Below are 20920 nucleotides of genomic sequence, written 5' to 3' on the forward strand. Positions count from 1 at the left end.
GCCAAAAGAAGAAAAAAACTTCACTGTCCCAATAATTACCACAAAATTTATTTAAATATCATAGAGTGGGCCCATTAAAAAGCGGGCAAAACCCAGACACTCCCCTCAAGGCAGTGTCAAGTCACTCCTGTGAAAGGGAGTATATGAGTAGGGTGTAACGTCTGGGTCATATGCTGCCATAAAGGTGTGTGGGACGACCCTCTCGTTGTCACCATCTGCGGGGAGGTGAGACCTTTGGGAGCTAGCGGCTAGGCTAATCATCTCCTAAAGCACACCTTTTCCCTCCCAATTATCCTCTCATTTATGGGTCACGCTTCTGCCCGGCGTGCGTAATTACAGTAAGTGAGTAATTGAATTGTATTTGCATTTAATTAAATATTTCACACTCAAACGAGCCCTGCAGATGAGAGCGGTGTGGTCCCTCTGATACACCATAAGGGTGTAACCCTCTCTCTCTCTCTCCCTCCCTGTCACATGTTCTCTCTTCAAAACAACCTGGCACTTTGGAAAGGCAAATACGAGTTCTAGGGAAGACTCGAGAGTAGAATTAAAAAAATAGCATCAACATTCTACAGATGGTTTGTGTGGTCCAGAGAATTGTCAGTTAGGAAACAACTTATTTACCACCCTGTGTGGTAATCTGACTGAGTGAGGACTGAGAAGTGGTATAAAAATGTGGGCCAGTGACTCACCCCTTCCTGATGATGATGATGATGGCCCCCAGGAGCAGGATGAGCACCACCAGGCCCCCAGCACACACCCCCAGGATCAGCCCCATCTCCTCTGAGTGTTGGGACACCTCCAGAGCCCGCCGGTGGTCCTTACATGCCGCTGAGAGAGAGAGATGAAGTGAGGGGAGGAAGCAGAGATGGGGAGGGATGAAGGGAGAGACAAAGGAGGAGGGACAGAGATGGGGGTGGAGAGAGACAGAGCGAGAGAAACAGAAGGAAGGAGAGATACAGACAGAGAGGGTTGAAAGAGTGGTGGCAGCTAGCCTAGTGGTTAGAGTGTTGGGCAAGCAACCAAAAGGTTGCTAGACTGAATCTCCGAGCTGACAAGGTAACAATCTGTAATTCTTCCCCTGAACAAGGCTCTTCCTAGGCCGCCATTGTAAATAATAATTTGTTCTTAACTGACTTGCCTAGTTAAATAAAAATGTACAAAGAGGGGGACAGAAAAAAGGATATAGGAAGAAATGTACAGGCTTAAAATGCAGATCAATAATCAATGCTTAACATACACAACAGTCATCACTGTCATATCACAATGGCTGGACTGACACTAACCACCCTGACCGCTGAGAAAAGATAGAATGTTTCAAAACAGACTGACTCTTTACCGCCACATCTGTGCATTCATTCGCACGGTTTAATTTATTTATATGGCAGTATGTTTCAAGGGACATGGGAAATGGGAAATGTTACATATTGAAACTCTGTCGGCTACCAGAATGTACGATAAAAACACTTACAAGGGTGGTGCCCACATCAATAGCTCCTGCTAATATAGACACATTGTGTTCATTAGACAAAATAATTGGATGGGAGACACAAACAGACCACTGTCATGTGCGTGCTTTTCAATAGGTGAATCATACTGGATATTTCTCTGCTCTTTTAATAGCCATGGGGAAAGGTTTGCATCTTCTTTGACAATAAGAGCCCTTTGTGTCTTCGAGTGATACACAGGAAAGGAGGTTTGAGATATACTGTATGAGGCCAGGGATAAAAGTTGTTTAGGACTGGGGGAATGTTTTGTGGAGGGTCTTCACAAGCTTGCCACACTTGGTACCTGGGTCGTGTTCAACGGGCACCAAACAGAAGAACCGCAGACTGAAATAGATAGGGCCTACCTAGACCTTTTCGCTTTTCAATTGTGTGCCCTAATGAATGTGACTTTGCTTGAAGACAAAGACATTCTGTATAACCACAGAATGTTTAATGCCACATCAAAACAAAAGCATTTTTTTGTGGTGAAATCCAAGACAACACTAATCTAAATCCAAGATGATAGTGTGGTTTATTTAAATACACACGAGTACAGTAGAGTAAGGGTGGCAGGTAGCCTAGTCGTTAAGAACGTTGGTCCCATAACTGAAAGGTTGCTAGTTCACATCCCCTAACAGGCAAGGTGAAAAAATCTGCCGTTCTACCCTTGAGCAAGGCAGTTAACAACTGCTCTTTGGGCACCAATGATGTTGATTAAGGCAGCCCCCCGCACTTCTCTGATTCAGAGGGGTTGGGTTAAATACGAAATACATTTCAGTTGAATGCATTCAGTTGTGCAACTGACTAGGTATTCCCCTTTCCCCAGTATAATTTCAAGGTGCCCCAGTGTCTAAGATACAGTAAAGGCCATTATTATAATAGCAAGTTACTCATCTCACTGGCACAAAGCTCTACACTTATGGAAGCTTTTTTTGGTCTTGTAGCAGTAACCCACTGATCTACTTTCTCTGTGTAGTGTCAGCCTCTCCTTACAGCCCAAGCAGCCCTGCAACCAGCCCTGCAACCAGCCCTACTGTGCCTTTAGGAACAGCACAGCCATTCTCTAGTGGAGGAGAAAGTCAGAGCTGGCCTAAGGAAAGAGGTCTAGATAGCTAGCGGTTGGAATGAAGAGGCTCACAAGAGCAGAATGAGATCTGGGGCAGAGGCAAGAGGAAAGGGAAAAGAAGCCATGTTTTAGCCCTCTTCTTGTGCAACCAGGCCCAGGGGCATTTCATCGACCACATCCCTATGGGAGAGAATTCTTACAGTACAATTTGGAAAAGTTTGTGGTTGGTGCCCAGAGTTTTTCTTATGAAAAATCACCAAATACTGTATAGGATTTGATCAATACTAAGGGATAGCCCCAAAGTTTTAGCAGCCTTGTATGTACTCTGACACTAATGTTTTTTACAGTCTATCACATTTATTCAGATAATTACCATAGATGTCATTGGTGTACAGATCACATCGACTAATGGACTCTGAGCCTTATAAATCCTCTGACAGAGTGGATACAGCCTTGGGGTTCCTTATATGAGTATCACAGGTCATCTTTTTGTGTATCACAAGTATGCTTGACATGCAAGGGTGACAGGTATAACTAATTCAGCCAGCCTCCCTTCAGAAAGTATTTATACACTTTGACTTAAGCCACATTTTGGTATGTTACAGCCTGAATACAAAATTGATTAAATATATTTGTTTTTCTTAGCCATTTACACACAATACCCCATAATGACAAAGTGAAAACATGTTTTTAGAAATATGCGCAAATTTATTGAAATTAAAAATACAGAAATATCGAATTTACATAAGTATTTACACATCTAAGTCAATATTCTGTAGAAGCACTTCATTTGTCACATGCTCAGAATACAAGTGTAGACTTTACCGTGAAATGCTTACTTACAAGCCCTTAACCAACCGTGCATTTCAAGACGTGTTAAGGAAATACTTAACAAATAAACTAAAGTAAAAATAAAAAAAAGTTACAAAATAACATAACAATAACGAGGATTTTTACAGGGGGTACCGGTACCGAGTCAGTGTGCAGGGGTACAGGTTACTTAAGGTCATTTGTACATGTAGGTAGGGGTGAAGTGACTATGCATAGATAATAAACAGCTAGTAGCAGGAGTGTACAAAACAAATGGAAGGGGGGGGTCAATGATGAATTGTTCAGCAGTCTTATGGCTTGGGGGTAGAAGCTGTTAAGGAGCCTTTTGGTCCTAGACTAGGTGCTCCGGTACTGCTTGCCATGCAGTAGCAGAGAAAACAGTCTATGACTTAGGTGACTGGAGTCTCTGACAATTTTATGGGCTTTCCTCTGACACCGCCTATTATATAGGTTTTGTTACAGGAAACTTGGCCCCGGTGATGTACTGAGCCATACGCACTACCCTTTGTAGCGCCTTACGGTCAGATGTCGAGCAGTTGACATACCAGGCGGTGATGCAACCGGTCAGAATGTGCCTGGTGGTGCAGCTGTAGAACTTTTTGAGGATCTGGGGACCCATGCCAAGTCTTTTCAGTCTCCTGAGGGGGAAAAGGTTTTGTTGCACCCTCTTCACAACTGTCTTGGCGTGGTTGGACCATGATAGTTTGTTGGTGATGTGGACACCAATGAACTTGAAACTCTTGACCCGCTCCACTACAGCCCCGTTGATGTTAATCCTTGTATTGTGCAACATTTGCCCAATATTTTCCTCTAGGATTTTGCATGTGCTTAGCTCCATTACGTTCATCGCTTTATCCTGAAATACTCCCCAGTCCTTAACGATTACAATCATACCCATAACATTGCACAACACACCACTATGCTTGAAAATATGGAGAGTGGAACTCAGTAATGTATTCTTACCCAAATATAACACTTTGAATTCAAGGGAAAAAAGTGAATTGCTTTGACACATTTTTTTTGCAGTATTACTTTAATGAATTGTTGCAAACTGGATGCATGTTTTGGAATATTACTTTTTTAAAAGGCTTCCTTCTTTTCACTCTGGCATTTAGGATTGTTTTGTGGAGCAACTACAATGTTTTTGATCCATCCTCAGTTTTCTCTTGAAACTGTTTTAAAGTCACCACTGGCCTCATGGTGAAATCCCATGAGGCCAACTGAGTTATGAAGGACGCCAGATTCTGGGTGTGTTGACACCGCATCCAAAGTGTAATCATTAACTTTACCATGCTCAAAGGGATATTAAATGTCTGCTTTTTAAAAATTAACCATTCTTTACGAAGCTTTGGAAATCCTCCCTGGTCTTTGTGGTTGAATCTGTGTTTGACATTCACTGCTCGACTGAGGGGCCTTACAGATAATTGTATGTGTGGGGTACAGAGAGGAGGTAGTCATTCAATAATCATGTTAAACACTATTATTGCACACAGAGTGAGTCCATGCAACTTATTATGTGACTTGTTAAGCACATTTCTACTCCTGAATTTAAATATGTTTGCCATAAGAAAGGGGTTGCATACATATTCACTTTTCATTTTTAATTCATTTGTAAAAATTTCAAAAAACATAATTCCCCTTTGATATTATGGGGTATTGTGTTGAGGCCAGTGACAAAACAAGCCTAATTTAATCAATTTTAAATTCAGGCTGTAACACAACAGAATGTAGAAAAAGTCAAATGGTGTGAGTACTTTCTGAAGGCACTGTAGTTGGCAGAAGATTAATTAAAGACTTTGTTCCTACCAACACAGAGAGACGGAGAAGGCATATATAACTTCAATTCATCATGTGAAATACAGGAGTAGGCCTATATTTTTCAACCTAATAACATGGCTGCGGGTGAAAATAATTGATTTATTTTACTAACACCCTGGACAGAGACGATCATCTTGCCACATTTAGTCTGCGAATTTCTATTAAGCCAAACAATATGACATTTTTTATAATCTGGGTATCACGTTTCAGGTAAGACCCAAATGCAGACTGTGTTGAGGTAACAATGGTCCTTACAGCAACAGGGGCAGGCAAACGACAGGTCAATGCAGGCAGGGGTTGATAATGCAGAGTAGTGGCAAAGGCACAGGACAGCAGGCAGACACAGGGTCAGGTCAGGAAGAGGTCGGAAATCAAGAGTAGGGGCAAAGGCACAGGACAGCAGGCAGGGGCAGGCAGAGTGGTCAGGCAGGTGGACTCAGAGTCAGGACAGGCAATGGCCAAAACCAGGAGAGCGAGGAAAAGAGAAACTGGGGAAAAGCTGAGACAAAACGCGGATTGACTTGACAAACAAGATGAACAGACAGGGAATAAGTGGGGAAGATGGGCGACACCTGGAGGAGGGTGGAGACAAGCATAAGGACAGGTGAAACAGATCAGGGTGTGACACTGGGGAATCCTATTTGTCAGTTTAGTTACATCAGTTGTAGTTTCGAAAGCTGGTCTTCTTACTTAACCCTGTCGGACACGATGTTATTTCCTGTTTTTCAAGAAGGATGTTAAAAGGCTGATTAAAAAGTATCTCATGTTGATCTTAACCAATTTGAAAGCTATTTGGGGGTTAAAGTACAATGTGGCTGAATGTTCAAATACATTTCCATAGGGTTCTCATCAAGGCCCTTTACGTTTTTTTTCTCTCTCTCTCTCTCTCTCTGTCTGTCTCTCTCCCCACCTACAGTATGTGCCAGAGACAAGAGGCACGTACTGTTTAATGTTCATCAATGTGTCAAGACGTAATTAATCAAAGCCCAACTGGGTGTCTGTGAGGAGCAGATGGAGTGAGACTCAGAGCTAAAATGACTTGCCTTGCCTTTTGGCTTCATGCTTCAAGAGAGCCTGGTCTCTTTCATTACTCAGTCACAAAAAAGACATCTTCACCGAAAAGTACACCTTGCCAAGACAATTTACTAGCAAGACTAGCTTACCGTTGCAGCACTATGATAACTATAAATACATGGCTATTAGTCACCACGATCCGACAGCGCACAACAGTAGTGGGGTAGAGCCTGTGGTGCCATCAGGACTCAACTTCTATGCCCTTTTCATGTTCTTTTGAGTCCCTGTGGCAGGGTGATAGAGAGTGGGGGGAGGAAGGGGTGAGAAACATTGCTCATATTGATGGGCTCAAGTAGTTACATTTGTGTTTTTGATGTGAAGGGCCCTTCTTGAGCAGACGGGTCAAAAGCCCTCAGATGTTTCCCTCCCCCTCCGAGTAGTGTAGCTGTCTGACGGGAACAGTGGAACTGCCTTTGATATGGTTGTGTTCACCCAAAGAATCATGATGAAAGCCTGACCTCTAATCTCTCCCTGCTTGTTGTCCTTTTCTCTGAAGGCAAGGAGAGGAAAGCTCACAGGAGTCTGCCTCATCACTAAACAACATGGATCTTCAGAGAAGTCCCACTGCTTCTCCCACATGCTAAACTCCATCTACTGTAAATGTCTGGAATACCAGCACAAAGACTAGTGTTTGGACCTGAACCCAACACATCTTTTCATCTTTGGAGTTGCATTTAGAGTGTAAGGTCAACATGCTAGAGTAAAGCCTACAGGACTTCAGAGACTCGGGGAGATCCATAAAAGGTCCATAAAATATTAATGTTGAATTACCTTTGCGGGCTATTCGGATGCAGTTTATTCTGCTTTCCTGAAAAAAAGAGAGAATACAGAGATCAGAGGTGGGAACATTGCCAATGCTTTGCATTCTGTAGAATGCAGAAACGATGAACCTAGCATTATATACTATTTTGGCTGAACCATAATGAAAATGTTATTTTGACAATAAAATCACAAAGCACATTATCTTCAACAGATGAAAATTAGACAAACATTCACTGTTGGATTGTCTTACATCTTTAGAGACCAGCTTATTGGATTGAAATACACTCAAAATAGAGCCCCATGAGTGGAATACTGAGGAGGCATTCAATCGGCTAAAATGATAGTCACTTACAATGATATATGACCAGTGAATGTTAATCAATATGAAAGGCAAGAGTTGAGGTGAAGTGTTAAAAGAGAGAAAGGAAGATTTTATGAAAGGGAAATTAACTGAATTGAGAAGATGGCCCTGGACCAATATGCCGCTATAAAAAGGAATTAATTTCCTTCAAATGTCAGCTGATGACATCTTGGTGTTATGAAAAGGACCTTTGTCAAACAACACTAATGAGAATTAAGACCGTAATCCAATTCCGTCTTGCCACCTCAACGAGGAGATACATTATCAAATTAAGATTTACAGACGCTAATTCAGGCCTTATGGGACAATTATGCAAATCTGCCCATCCGGAAAGGAGCAAGAGCCCTCCTCTCAAACTGCGGCTAAATTGCCTTTTTTTTATTGAAAACCCATTTCAAGCTGACTTCCTCCTAAACCCACTCTTAAACCTAGGCAAATGTTTTGTTCTAAAAAGTACAGACACGTAGGGAGGCATATTGAAGACATATATACACACACACACACACACACACACACACACACACACACACACACACACACACACATATAAACGATCCTCAAACAAACTGACTAAAACATTCACACACTTTCAGCTCTCTTTTTTAGTATGAGTAAACGCTATGAAAATGTAATTGCAGGATGCTTTGGACATTCAAATACAATGGGCTCTTAGAAGACTATCAAGACAGACAGAAACCAGCCCATAAAAATACAGGGGCAATTCCTCACTGCATCAAGGCAATCATTTGCAGGAATCTATGCAGGAATCCAATGCTGATTTAACACTTGTGCTTAATACAGGCAAAACTAAATAAATGCTGTTTTTAAACTCTCGTCAGAACATTTCAGATGAACTACATGTTCACTCATTAGATGGTTCTCCAATCGAACGTGTCCCGCATATAAATACGTTGGCTTGTGTGATAATGCCCAGCCTGGCTTTCCAAAAGCAGATCTGTCAGCAAACAAATTATGAAGACTTTCAAACCATTCCGGGTGATGGGGAATAAGACTGAGCAGACTTGGTTTACTACATTTGACAGAAAAATGTGTAATGCAGAAAGTAGAGGTGATATATTTTGCAGCTCAAACCATCCATACTGGCACGTCGTCAGTCTGGGTGTAGAAGGCAGAAGAGTGGAGTTAATTGGTGATCTGGAGAGCAGAAACAAATAGCCCACATAGGGGACACTGGTGCCCTGCCGCCAACACAAACTGTGCCAGTCATGCCAGAGGGGTTGGCAGCCCTGGCAGCCATCGTTACTACAGTACACTCAGGTTAGCCTGTGTGAGTGTGCCATTAGGAGACACACTGTGACTGAAATGCTGCCCATGCTATGGTCTTCAAAGAGCCAGTCAGAATGCACCCTCTTTCAAGTGCCTCTTTACATGCATCAATCAAAGCAATTGCACAGAGGCTTGACAGCAAACCTCCAGCACATTAGCATGAGTGAATGCCAAATATTGTTAGTCTGTTTCACTTTTTAAACGTCTCTGCCAATGTTTATAAGGACCACTTATAGCCGTAATGTTGATCCTTAACAAAGCTTATTCAGATCAAAATAAAACATTTGCGCTGCTGAGATGTAATTAACCAAACACAGAAACTTAAGGAACAAATTAGGATTATAAAAAAAAAATGTATTGGTCACATACACATGGTTAGCAGATGTTATTGCGAGTGTAGCGAAATGCTTATGCTTCTAGATCTAACAGGTCATATCAACAATTCCACAACAAAAACCTAATACACAATCTAGTAAAGGAATGGTATAATAATATATAAATATAAAAAATATGGATGAGCAGTGACAGAGTGGCTAAGACGCAATAGATAGTGTAGGATAAAGTATACGCATGAGATGAGTAATGCGAGATATGTAAACATTCTTAAAGCGGCGTCATTAAAGTGACTAGTGTTCCATTTATTAAAGTGGCCAATGATATCAAGTCTGTAAGTAGGCAGCCGCCTTTCTGTGCTAGTGATGGCCGTTTAACAATCTGGATGGCCTTGAGATAGAATCTATTTTTCTATCTCTCGGTTTGATGCACCGGTACTGACCTCGCCTTCTGGATGGAGGCAGGGTGAACAGGCAGTGGCTCGGGTGGTTATTGTCCTTGATAATCTTTTTTTGCCTTCCTGTGACATTGGATGTTGTAGGTGTCCTGGAGGGCAGGTAGTTTGCCCCCGGTGATGCGTTGTGCAGACCGCACCACCCCCTGGAGAGCCATGTGGTTTTGGGGCGGTGCAGTTACCGTAACTGGTAGTGATCCAGCCCGACAGGATGCTCTCAATTGTGCATCTGTAAAAGTTAGTAAGGGTTTTCGATGACAAGCCACATTTTTTTCAGCCTTCTGAGGCTGAAGATGTGCTGTTGCGCCTTCTTCACAACACTGTCTGTGAGGGTGGACCATTTCAGTTTGTCGGTGATATGTACACCAAGGAACTTAAAAATTCCACTTTCTCCACTGCTTTCCTGTTGATGTGGATAGTGGGGCGCTCCCTCTGCTGTTTCCTGAAGTCCACGATCCTCTCTTTTGTTTTATTTTCCTGACACCACACTCCGAGAGCCCTCACCTCCTCTCTGTAGGCTGTCTCGCTGTTGTTGGTAATAAAGCCTACCACTGTTGTGTCGTCTGCAAACTTGATGATTGAGTTGAAGGTGTGCATGGCCACACAATCGTGGGTAAACAGGGAGTAGAGGAGGGGGCTGAGAACGCATCCTTGTGCGCGTTGAGGATCAGCAAAGTGGAGATGTTGTTTCCTACCTTCACCACCTGGGGGCGGCCCGTCAGGAAGCCCAGGACCCAATTGCACAGGGCGGGGTCGAGACCTAGGGTCTCAAGCTTAATGATGAGTTTGGAGGGTACTATGGTGCTGAATGCTGAGCTGTAGTCAATGAACAACATTCTTACATACAGTGCCTTGCGAAAGTATTCGGCCCCCTTGAACTTTGCGACCTTTTGCCACATTTCAGGCTTCAAACATAAAGATATAAAACTGTATTTTTTTGTGAAGAATCAACAACAAGTGGGACACAATCATGAAGTGGAACAACATTTATTGGATATTTCAAACTTTTTTAACAAATCAAAAACTTAAAAATTGGGCGTGCAAAATTATTCAGCCCCTTTACTTTCAGTGCAGCAAACTCTCTCCAGAAGTTCAGTGAGGATCTCTGAATGATCCAATGTTGACCTAAATGACTAATGATGATAAATACAATCCACCTGTGTGTAATCAAGTCTCCGTATAAATGCACCTGCACTGTGATAGTCTCAGAGGTCAGTCAAAAGCGCAGAGAGCATCATGAAGAACAAGGAACACACCAGGCAGGTCCGAGATACTGTTGTGAAGAAGTTTAAAGCCGGATTTGGATACAAAAATATTTCCCAAGCTTTAAACATCCCAAGGAGCACTGTGCAAGCGATAATATTGAAATGGAAGGAGTATCAGACCACTGCAAATCTACCAAGACCTGGCCGTCCCTCTAAACTTTCAGCTCATACAAGGAGAAGACTGATCAGAGATGCAGCCAAGAGGCCCATGATCACTCTGGATGAACTGCAGAGATCTACAGCTGAGGTGGGAGACTCTGTCCATAGGACAACAATCAGTCATATATTGCACAAATCTGGCCTTTATGGAAGAGTGGCAAGAAGAAAGCCATTTCTTAAAGATATCCATAAAAAGTGTTGTTTAATGTTTGCCATAAGCCACCTGGGAGACACACCAAACATGTGGAAGAAGGTGCTCTGGTCAGATGAAACCAAAATTGAACTTTTTGGCAACAATGCAAAACGTTATGTTTGGCGTAAAAGCAACACAGCTGAACACACCATCCCCACTGTCAAACATGGTGGTGGCAGCATCATGGTTTGGGCCTGCTTTTCTTCAGCAGGGACAGGGAAGATGGTTAAAATTGATGGGAAGATGTATGGAGCCAAATACAGGACCATTCTGGGAGAAAACCTGATGGAGTCTGCAAAAGACCTGAGACTGGGACGGAGATTTGTCTTCCAACAAGACAATGATCCAAAACATAAAGCAAAATCTACAATGGAATGGTTCAAAAATAAACATATCCAGGTGTTAGAATGGCCAAGTCAAAGTCCAGACCTGAATTCAATCGAGAATCTGTGGAAAGAACTGAAAACTGCTGTTCACAAATGCTCTCCATCCAACCTCACTGAGCTCGAGCTGTTTTGCAAGGAGGAATGGGAAAAAAATTCAGTCTCTCGATGTGCAAAACTGATAGAGACATACCCCAAGCGACTTACAGCTGTAATCGCAGCAAAAGGTGGCGCTACAAAGTATTAACTTAAGGGGGCTGAATAATTTTGCACGCCCAATTTTTCAGTTTTTGATTTGTTAAAAAAGTTTGAACTATCCAATAAATGTCGTTCCACTTCATGATTGTGTCCCACTTGTTTTTGGTTCTTTACAAAAAAATACAGTTTTATATCTTTATGTTTGAAGCCTGAAATGTGGCAAAAGGTCGCAAAGTTCAAGGGGGCCGAATACTTTCGCAAGGCACTGTAGGTATTCCTCTTGTCCAGATGGGATAGGGCAGTGTGCAGTGTTATGGCGATTGCATCATCTGTGGACCTATTGGGGCGGTAAGCAAATAATTGAAGTGGGTCTAGGGTGACATGACAGGTAGGGTGGAGGTGATATGATCCTTGACTAGTCTCTCAAAGCACTTAATTATCACAGAAGTAGTAATTTAGTACCAGTTACCTCAGCTTTCTTGGGAACAGAAACAATGGTGGCCATCTTGAAGCATGTGGGGACAACATACTGGGATAGGGATTGACTGAATATGTCCTTAAACACACCAGCCAGCTGGTCTGTGCATGCTCTGAGGACGCAGCTAGGGATGCCATCTGGGCTGGCAGCCTTGTGAGGGTTAACACGTTTAAATGTTTTACTCACGTCAGCTACGGTCAAGGAGAGCCCACAGCAGGCAAAGAAGGTGTTAAGTTTGTCTGGAAGCAAGACGTCGATGTCCGCGATGGGGCTGGTTTTCTGTTTGTAATCCATGATTGTCCGTAGACCCTGTCACATATGTCTGACACTTTGCTTGTTTGATTATATTACAGAGAGAATAACTACACTGTTTGTATTCAGCCATATTCCCAGTCGCCTTGCCATGATTAAATGCGGTGAAACGTGCTTTCAGATTAGCGCGAATGCTGCCATCCTTCCACGGTTTCTGTTTAGGGGAAGTTTTAATAGTCACAGTGGGCACAACATCTCCTATACACTTCCTTATAAACTCGCTCACCGAGTCAGCATATACTTCAATGTTATTCTCTGAGGCTACCCGGAACATGTCCCAGTCCACGTGATTGAAGCAATCTTGAAGCGTGGAATATGATTAGACCTCAGCACGGGTGCTTCCTGTTTTAGTTTATGCCTATAGGAAGGGAGCAACAAGATGGAATCATGGTCAGATTTGCCAAAAGGAGGGTGGGGGAGGGCATGTTACTTGCTCATGTACTGCATTCGAGATGCTAATAGAATTTCTTTGTGAATTTCAAATGATCTTTGTTATAATCTTCAGATACAATAAATGCAGCCTCAGGATATATGGTTTCCAGTTTGCATGAAGTCCAGTGAAGTTCCTTGAGGGCCGTCTGATATACACGGCTGTGACAATAACCGGTCGGCATTTGATTGTGAGCAATTCTAGGTCAAGTGAACAAAAGGACTGAGTTCCTGTATGTTGTTACGATTACACAATGAGTCATTAATCATGAAACATACACCCCTGCCTTTCCTCTTAACGGAGAGATGTTTATTTCTGTCGGCATGATGCACTGAAATTCCCGTTGGCTGTACAGACCCCCAGACAGCATATCCCAAGCTAGCTATGTTTCCTTGAAACAGAGTATGTTACAATGTCGGATATCTCTTTGGAAAGCAACTCTTGCCCTGATTTCATCGTCTTTGTTAAATAGGGAGTGGACATTAGAGAGTAATATACTCGGGTGGTATGCGCACCTCCAAAGCCTCACTAGAAGATCGCTCCGTCTCATTCTCCTCCGTCGGTATTGCTTTAGGTTGACCTTTGGAATCAGTTCAAATGCACTGGGAGATGCAGACAAAGGATTCGCTTTGGGAAAGTCGTATTCCTGGTCGTAGTGCTGGTTTTGCTGGTAAGTTGACTTCTCTCTGATATACAATAGTTCTTCCCGGCTATATGTAATACCACTTAAGATTTTCTGGGCTAACAATATAAGAAAGAATACATAAAAAAAAACGAATTACTGTAGTATCCTAAGGACTAGAAGCGAAGCTGCCATCGGCGCCATCTTGCGGAATATAAGCACAGTATACTGTATAAGACCTGAGCAGGAATACTGAACTCCACCCGAAAAATAACCAGATCATCAAAAATGCAGTGAAGTAGGTTGCTCAATGGAAGATTTAAATACCAAAAATATACTCATGCCCGGTGAGAAACACCGTCAGTAGAGAGCTTTACCATCGTTCAACTGTCAAACACATTTCTAGTGGGACAAGGGGGACTACAAGGGGGACTTCCTGAAGGTTAGGGCTTCCGAGTGCCGCAGTGGTCTAAAACACTGCATCTCAGTGCTAGAGGCGTCACTACAGACCCCGGTTCAATTCCAGGCTGAATCACAATCAGCCATGATTGGGTGTCCCATAGGGCGGCACACAATTGGCCCAGTGTCATCCGGGTTTAGCCGGGGTAGGCCATCATTTTAAATAAGAATTTGTTCTTAACTGACTTACCAAGTTAAATAAAACCAGTTTTTAAAAGTTAATCACATTGTAGACCTGGGCCAAGGAATGAGGCAGGCCAAAAACCACCCAGATAATAAACGTTGCCTGACATACAAGTCCAGAACATTCTAACAGCTCTCCCTGCTAATTTGAAACTATCTCAGATCACCAGCGTTTTGCTGTAGTCAAGTGATAACCTTCAAATAAATGTCAACCAAATCACAATGAGGTTACTGTTCCTTTAAGAAAGACCATACGTTATCAAACAAATCAGGTACATCATGACATTGCTGTTAGAATAGCAAGCTAGGGGAATCTTAATCGTCATAAAATGAATCCAGCTATCCAGCCTACAGTGTCTTCGGATAGAATTCAGACCCCTTGACTTTTTCCACATTTGTGAGGTTAGAGCCTTATTCTAAAATGTATTCAATAGTTTTTTCCCTCTTCAATCTACACACAATACCATATAATGACAATGCAAAAAAAAGTTTAGACATTTTTGCTAATTTCAAAAAATAATACATTTACAAAAGTATTCAGACCCTTTACTCAGCACTTTGTTGAAACTCCTTTGGCAGCAATTACAGCCATAGTCTTTTTGGGTATGACGCAACAAGCTTGGCACACCTGTATTTGGGAATATCTCCCATTCTTTGCTGTAGATCCTCACAAGCTCTGTCAGGTTGGTTGGGTTGTCTTGATGCAAGGCTATTTTCAAGTCTCTCCAGAGTTAGATCGGGTTCAAGTCCAAGCTCTGTCTGGGCCACTCAAGGACATTCAAAGAGTTGTCCCGAAGCCACTCCTGAGTTTGTGTTGGCTGTGTGCTTAGGGTCGTTGTTTTGTTGGAACCTTCGCCCCAGTCTGAAGTCCTGAGTGCTCTGAAGCAGGTTTTCTTCAAGGATCTCTCTGTACTTTGCTCCGTTTATCTTTGCCTCGATGCTATCTAGTCTCCCAGTCGCTGCTGCTGAAAAACTCCCCCACAGCATGATGCTGTCACCACCAGGATTCACCTTAGGGATGGTGCCAGGATTCCTCCAGACATGTCGCTTGGCATGCAGGTCAAAGAGTTCATTCATCAGACAAAATAATATTGTTTGTCATGGTCTGAGAGTCGTTAGGTGCCTTTTGGCAAACTCCAAGTGTGCTGTCATGTGCCTTTGACTGAGGAGTGGCTTCCAACTGGCCACTCTACCATAAAGGCCTGATTGGTGGAATGCTGCAGAGATGGTTGTCATTCTGAAAGGTTCTCCAATCTAAACAGAGGAACTCTAGAGGTCTGTCAGAATTCTCATCGGGTTCTTGGTCACCTCACTGACCAAGGCCCTTCTCCCCCGATTGCTCAGTTTGGCCGGGCGGCCAGCTCTAGGAAGAGTCTTGGTGGTTACAAACTTCTTCCATTTAAGAATGATGGATGCCACTGTCTTCTTGGGGACCTTCAATGCTGATGAAATGTTTTGGCACCCTTCCCCAGATCTGTGCATCGACACAATCATGTCTCGGAGATCTACGGAAATTCCTTCAAACTCATGTTTTTTTTGCTCTCACATTATTGTCAACTGTGGGACCTTATATAGACAGGTGTGTCCCTTTCCAAATCATGTCCAATCAACTTAATACCATAGGTGGACTCCAATCAAGTTGTAGAAACATCTCAAGGATGATAAATGGAAACAGGATTCACCTGAGCTCAATTTCGAGTCTCATTGCAAAAGGTCTGAATACTTATGTAAATAAGGTATTTCTGTTTTTTATTTTAGAAATGTGCAAACATTTCTAAAAACCCGTTTTCGCTTTGTCATTATGGGGTATTGTGTGTAGATTGCTCATCCATTTTAGAAGAAGGCCCCCCACATAACAAAATGTGGAAAAAGTCAAGGGATCTGAATATTTTCCGAAGGCACTGTATATCCCGTGAGTGGCCCTGCCATATACTTATTCTGGCTTTACATTATACACTGTAGCGGTATTGTTAGAGAGGGGTAAAGATAAAGATTTTGTTTGGGTGCCAGGTATTAACACTGCCGAAAGGAAAAGAGTAGGATAGATAGAGTAATCATCCCAGACACACACACACATCAGCAGAAGAGACTGCCTAGAGTGTAGCCAGCCATTGGAGAGAAAAGATAAGACACACCATATATATTTTTTTCACCTTTATTTAACCAGGTAGGCAAGTTGAGAAAAGAGTTCTCATTTACAATTGCGACCTGGTCAAGATAAAGCAAAGCAGTTTGACAGATACAACGACACAGAGTTACACATGGAGTAAAACAAACATACAGTCAATAATACAGTATAAACAAGTCTATATACGAGGCAAAAAAAGCCATGGTGGCAAAGTAAATACAATATAGCAAGTAAAACACTGGAATGGTAGTTTTGCAATGGAAGAATGTGCAAAGTAGAAATAAAAATAATGGAGTGCAAAGGAGCAACATAAATAAATTAAATACAGTAGGGAAAGAGGTAGTTGTTTGGGCTAAATTATAGGTGGGCTATGTACAGGTGCAGTAATCTGTGAGCTGCTCTGACAGTTGGTGCTTAAAGCTAGTGAGGGAGATAAGTGTTTCCAGTTTCAGAGATTTTTGTAGTTCGTTCCAGTCATTGGCAGCAGAGAACTGGAAGGAGAGGCGGCCAAAGAAAGAATTGGTTTTGGGGGTGACTAGAGAGATATACCTGCTGGAGCATGTGCTACAGGTGGGAGATGCTATTGTGACCAGCGAGCTGAGATAAGGGGGGACTTTACCTAGCAGGGTCTTGTAGATGACATGGAGCCAGTGGGTTTGGCGACGAGTATGAAGCGAGGGCCAGCCAACGAGAGCGTACAGGTCGCAATGGTGGGTAGTATATGGGGCTTTGGTGACAAAACTCATTGCACTGTGATAGACTGCATCCAATTTGTTGAGTAGGGTATTGCAGGCTATTTTGTAAATGACATCGCCAAAGTCGAGGATTGGTAGGATGGTCAGTTTTACAAGGGTATGTTTGGCAGCATGAGTGAAGGATGCTTTGTTGCGAAATAGGAAGCCAATTCTAGATTTAACTTTGGATTGGAGATGTTTGATATGGGTCTGGAAGGAGAGTTTACAGTCTAACCAGACACCTAAGTATTTGTAGTTGTCCACGTATTCTAAGTCAGAGCCGTCCAGAGTAGTGATGTTGGACAGGCGGGTAGGTGCAGGTAGCGATCGGTTGAAGAGCATGCATTTAGTTTTACTTGTATTTAAGAGCAATTGGAGGCCACGGAAGGAGAGTTGTATGGCATTGAAGCTTGCCTGGAGGGTTGTTAACACAGTGTCCAAAGAAGGGCCAGAAGTATACAGAATGGTGTCGTCTGCGTAGAGGTGGATCAGAGACTCACCAGCAGCAAGAGCGACCTCATTGATGTATACAGAGAAGAGAGTCGGTCCAAGAATTGAACCCTGTGGCACCCCCATAGAGACTGACAGAGGTCCGGACAGTAGACCCTCCGATTTGACACACTGAACTCTATCAGAGAAGTAGTTAGTGAACCAGGCGAGGCAATCATTTGAGAAACCAAGGCTGTCGAGTCTGCCGATAAGGATGTGGTGATTGACAGAGTCGAAAGCCTTGGCCAGATCAATGAATACGGCTGCACAGTAATGTTTCTTATCGATGGCGGTTAAGATATCGTTTAGGACCTTGAGCGTGGCTGAGGTGCACCCATGACCAGCTCTGAAACCAGATTGCATAGCAGAGAAGGTATGGTGAGATTCGAAATGGTCGGTAATCTGTTTGTTGACTTGGCTTTCGAAGACCTTAGAAAGGCATGGTAGGATAGATATAGGTCTGTAGCAGTTTGGGTCAAGAGTGTCCCCCCCTTTGAAGAGGGAGATGACCGCAGCTGCTTTCCAATCTTTGGGAATCTCAGATGACACGAAAGAGAGGTTGAACAGGCTAGTAATAGGGGTGGCAACAATTTCGGCAGATAATTTTAGAAAGAAAGGGTCCAGATTGTCTAGCCCGGCTGATTTGTAGGGGTCCAGAATTTGCAGCTCTTTCAGAACATCAGCTGAACGGATTTGGGAGAAGGAGAAATGGGGAAGGCTTGGGCGAGTTGCTGTTGGGGGTGCAGTGCTGTTGACCGGGGTAGGAGTAGCCAGGTGGAAAGCATGGCCAGCCGTAGAAAAATGCTTATTGAAATTCTCAATTATGGTGGATTTATCAGTGGTGACAATGTTTCCTATCTTCGGTGCGTGCAGTGGGCAGCTGGGAGGAGGTGTTCTTATTCTCTATGGACTTTACAGTGTCCCAGAACTTTTTTGAGTTAGTGTTGCAGGAAGCAAATTTCTGCTTGAAAAAGCTAGCCTTGGCTTTTCTAACTGCCTGTGTATAATGGTTTCTAGCTTCCCTGAACAGCTGCATATCACGGGGGCTGTTCGATGCTAATGCAGAGCGCCATAGGATGTTTTTGTGTTGGTTAAGGGCAGTCAGGTCTGGGGAGAACCAAGGGCTATATCTGTTCCTGGTTCTAAATTTCTTGAATGGGGCATGTTTATTTAAGATGGTTAGGAAGGCATTTAAAAAAAAATAGGCATCCAGGCATCCTCTACTGACGGGATGAGATCAATATCCTTCCAGGATACCCCGGCCAGGTCGATTAGAAAGGCCTGCTCGCTGAAGTGTTTCAGGGAGCGTTTTACAGTGATGAGTGGAGGTCGTTTGACCGCTGACCCATTACGGATGCAGGCAATGAGGCAGTGATCGCTGAGATCTTGGTTGAAGACAGCAGAGGTGTATTTAGGGCAAGTTGGTTAGGATGATATCTATGAGGGTGCCCGTGTTTAAGGCTTTGGGGAGGTACCTGGTAGGTTCATTGATAATTTGTGTGAGATTGAGGGCATCAAGTTTAGATTGTAGGATGGCTGGGGTGTTAAGCATATTCCAGTTTAGGTCGCCTAGCAGCACGAGCTCTGAAGATAGATGGGGGGCAATCAGTTCACATATGGTGTCCAGAGCACAGCTGGGGGTAGAGGGTGGTCTATAGCTGGCGGCAACGGTGAGAGACTTGTTTTTAGAGAGGTGGATTTTTAAAAGTAGAAGTTCAAATTGTTTGGGTACAGACCTGGATAGTAGGACAGAACTCTGCAGGCTATCTTTGCAGTAGATTGCAACACCGCCCCCTTTGGCAGTTCTATCTTGTCTGAAAATGTTGTAGTTTGGAATTAACATTTCAGAATTTTTGGTGGTCTTCCTAAGCCAGGATTCAGACACAGCTAGAACATCCAGGTTGGCAGAGTGTGCTAAAGCAGTGAATAGAACAAACTTAGGGAGGAGGCTTCTAATGTTAACATGCATGAAACCAAGGCTATTACGGTTACAGAAGTCGTCAAAAGAGAGCGCCTGGGGAATAGGAGTGGAGCTAGGCACTGCAGGGCCTGGGTTCACCTCTACATCGCCAGAGGAACATAGGAGGAGTAGAATAAGGGTGCGGCTAAAAGCAATAAGAATTGGTCGTCTAGAACGTGTGGAACAGAGAGTAAAAGGAGGTTTCTGGGGGCGATAAAATAGCATCAAGGTATAATGTACAGATAAAGGTAAGGTAGGATGTGAATACAGTGGAGGTAAACCTAGGTATTGAGTGATGAAGAGAGAGATATTGTCTCTAGAAACATCATTGAAACCAGGAGATGTCATTGCATGTGTGGGTGGTGGAACTAATAGGTTGGATAAGGTATAGTGAGCAGGACTAGAGGCTCTACAGTGAAATAAGCCAATAAACACTAACCAGAACAGCAATCGACAAGGCATATTGACATTAACCTTTCTGATCTCCCCATCCCGGATCCGGGATCGTGAATACAGACTCAAGCTCATTACCATAACGCAATGTTAACTATTCATGAAAATCGCAAATGAAATGAAATAAATATGCTAGCTCTCAAGCTTAGCCTTTTGTTAACAACACTGTCATCTCAGATTTTCAAAATATGCTTCTCAACCATTGCAAAACAAGCATTTGTGTAACAGTATTGATGGCTAACGTAGCATTTAGCATTAGCATTCAGCTGGCAACATTTACACAAAAAAACAGAAAAGCATTCAAATAAAATCATTTACCTTTGAAGAACTTCAGATGTTTTTAATGAGGAGACTCTCAGATAGCAAATGTTCAGTTTTTCCTGAAAGATTATTTGTTTAGGACAAATCGCTCCGTTTTCTGCGTCACGTTTAGCTATGAAAAAACCCCTGTATCCAGGATTGTGTAAATCTATCAGCAAGCTCATTAGCATAACACAACGTTAACTATTTATGAAAATCGCAAATGAAATGAAATAAATATGCCATCTCTCAAGCTTAGCCTTTTGTAAACAACACTGTCATCTCAGATTTTCAAAATATGCTTCTCAACCATAGGAAAACAATAATTTGTGTAAAAGTAGCTAGCTAGCGTTAGCATTTCGCGTTAGCATTTAGCGTTAGCATTAGCGTTAGCATCCAGCACGCAACATTAACAAAAACATAAAAGCCTTCAAATAAAATCATTTACCTTTGAAGAACTTCTGATGTTTTCAATGAGGATACTCTCAGTTAGATAGCAGATGCTCAGTTTTTCCAAAAAGATTCCTTGTGTATTAGAAATAGCTCCGTTTTATACATCACATTTGGCTACCAAAAAAAATCTGAAAATTCAGTCCTCAAAACGCGAACGTTTTTCCAAATTAACTCCATAATATCGACTGAAAACATGGCAAACGTTTTTTAGAATCAATCATCAAGGTGTTTTTCACATATCTCTTCAT

General features: G+C 42.7%; 1 protein-coding gene across 4 annotated transcripts in view; it reads right to left on the reverse strand.

The window, feature by feature from the left end:
- Positions 1-20920, reverse strand: part of LOC110490335 (receptor-type tyrosine-protein phosphatase U) — a 322183-nt gene that overhangs the window by 70916 nt on the left and 230347 nt on the right. For all 4 annotated transcript variants that reach the window (XM_021563683.3, XM_021563669.3, XM_090200408.1 and 1 more), the window contains exons 13-14: positions 7048-7084; positions 693-831 (exon numbers count right to left, since the gene is read on the reverse strand). In XM_021563683.3, the coding sequence (XP_021419358.3) occupies positions 693-831; positions 7048-7084 (176 nt within the window). The remainder of the gene's footprint in view (positions 1-692; positions 832-7047; positions 7085-20920) is intronic.

This window comes from Oncorhynchus mykiss, chromosome 2 (genome assembly GCF_057628025.1).
Source record: "Oncorhynchus mykiss isolate SJ-2025 chromosome 2, ASM5762802v1, whole genome shotgun sequence".
Classification (NCBI taxonomy): domain Eukaryota; kingdom Metazoa; phylum Chordata; class Actinopteri; order Salmoniformes; family Salmonidae; genus Oncorhynchus; species Oncorhynchus mykiss.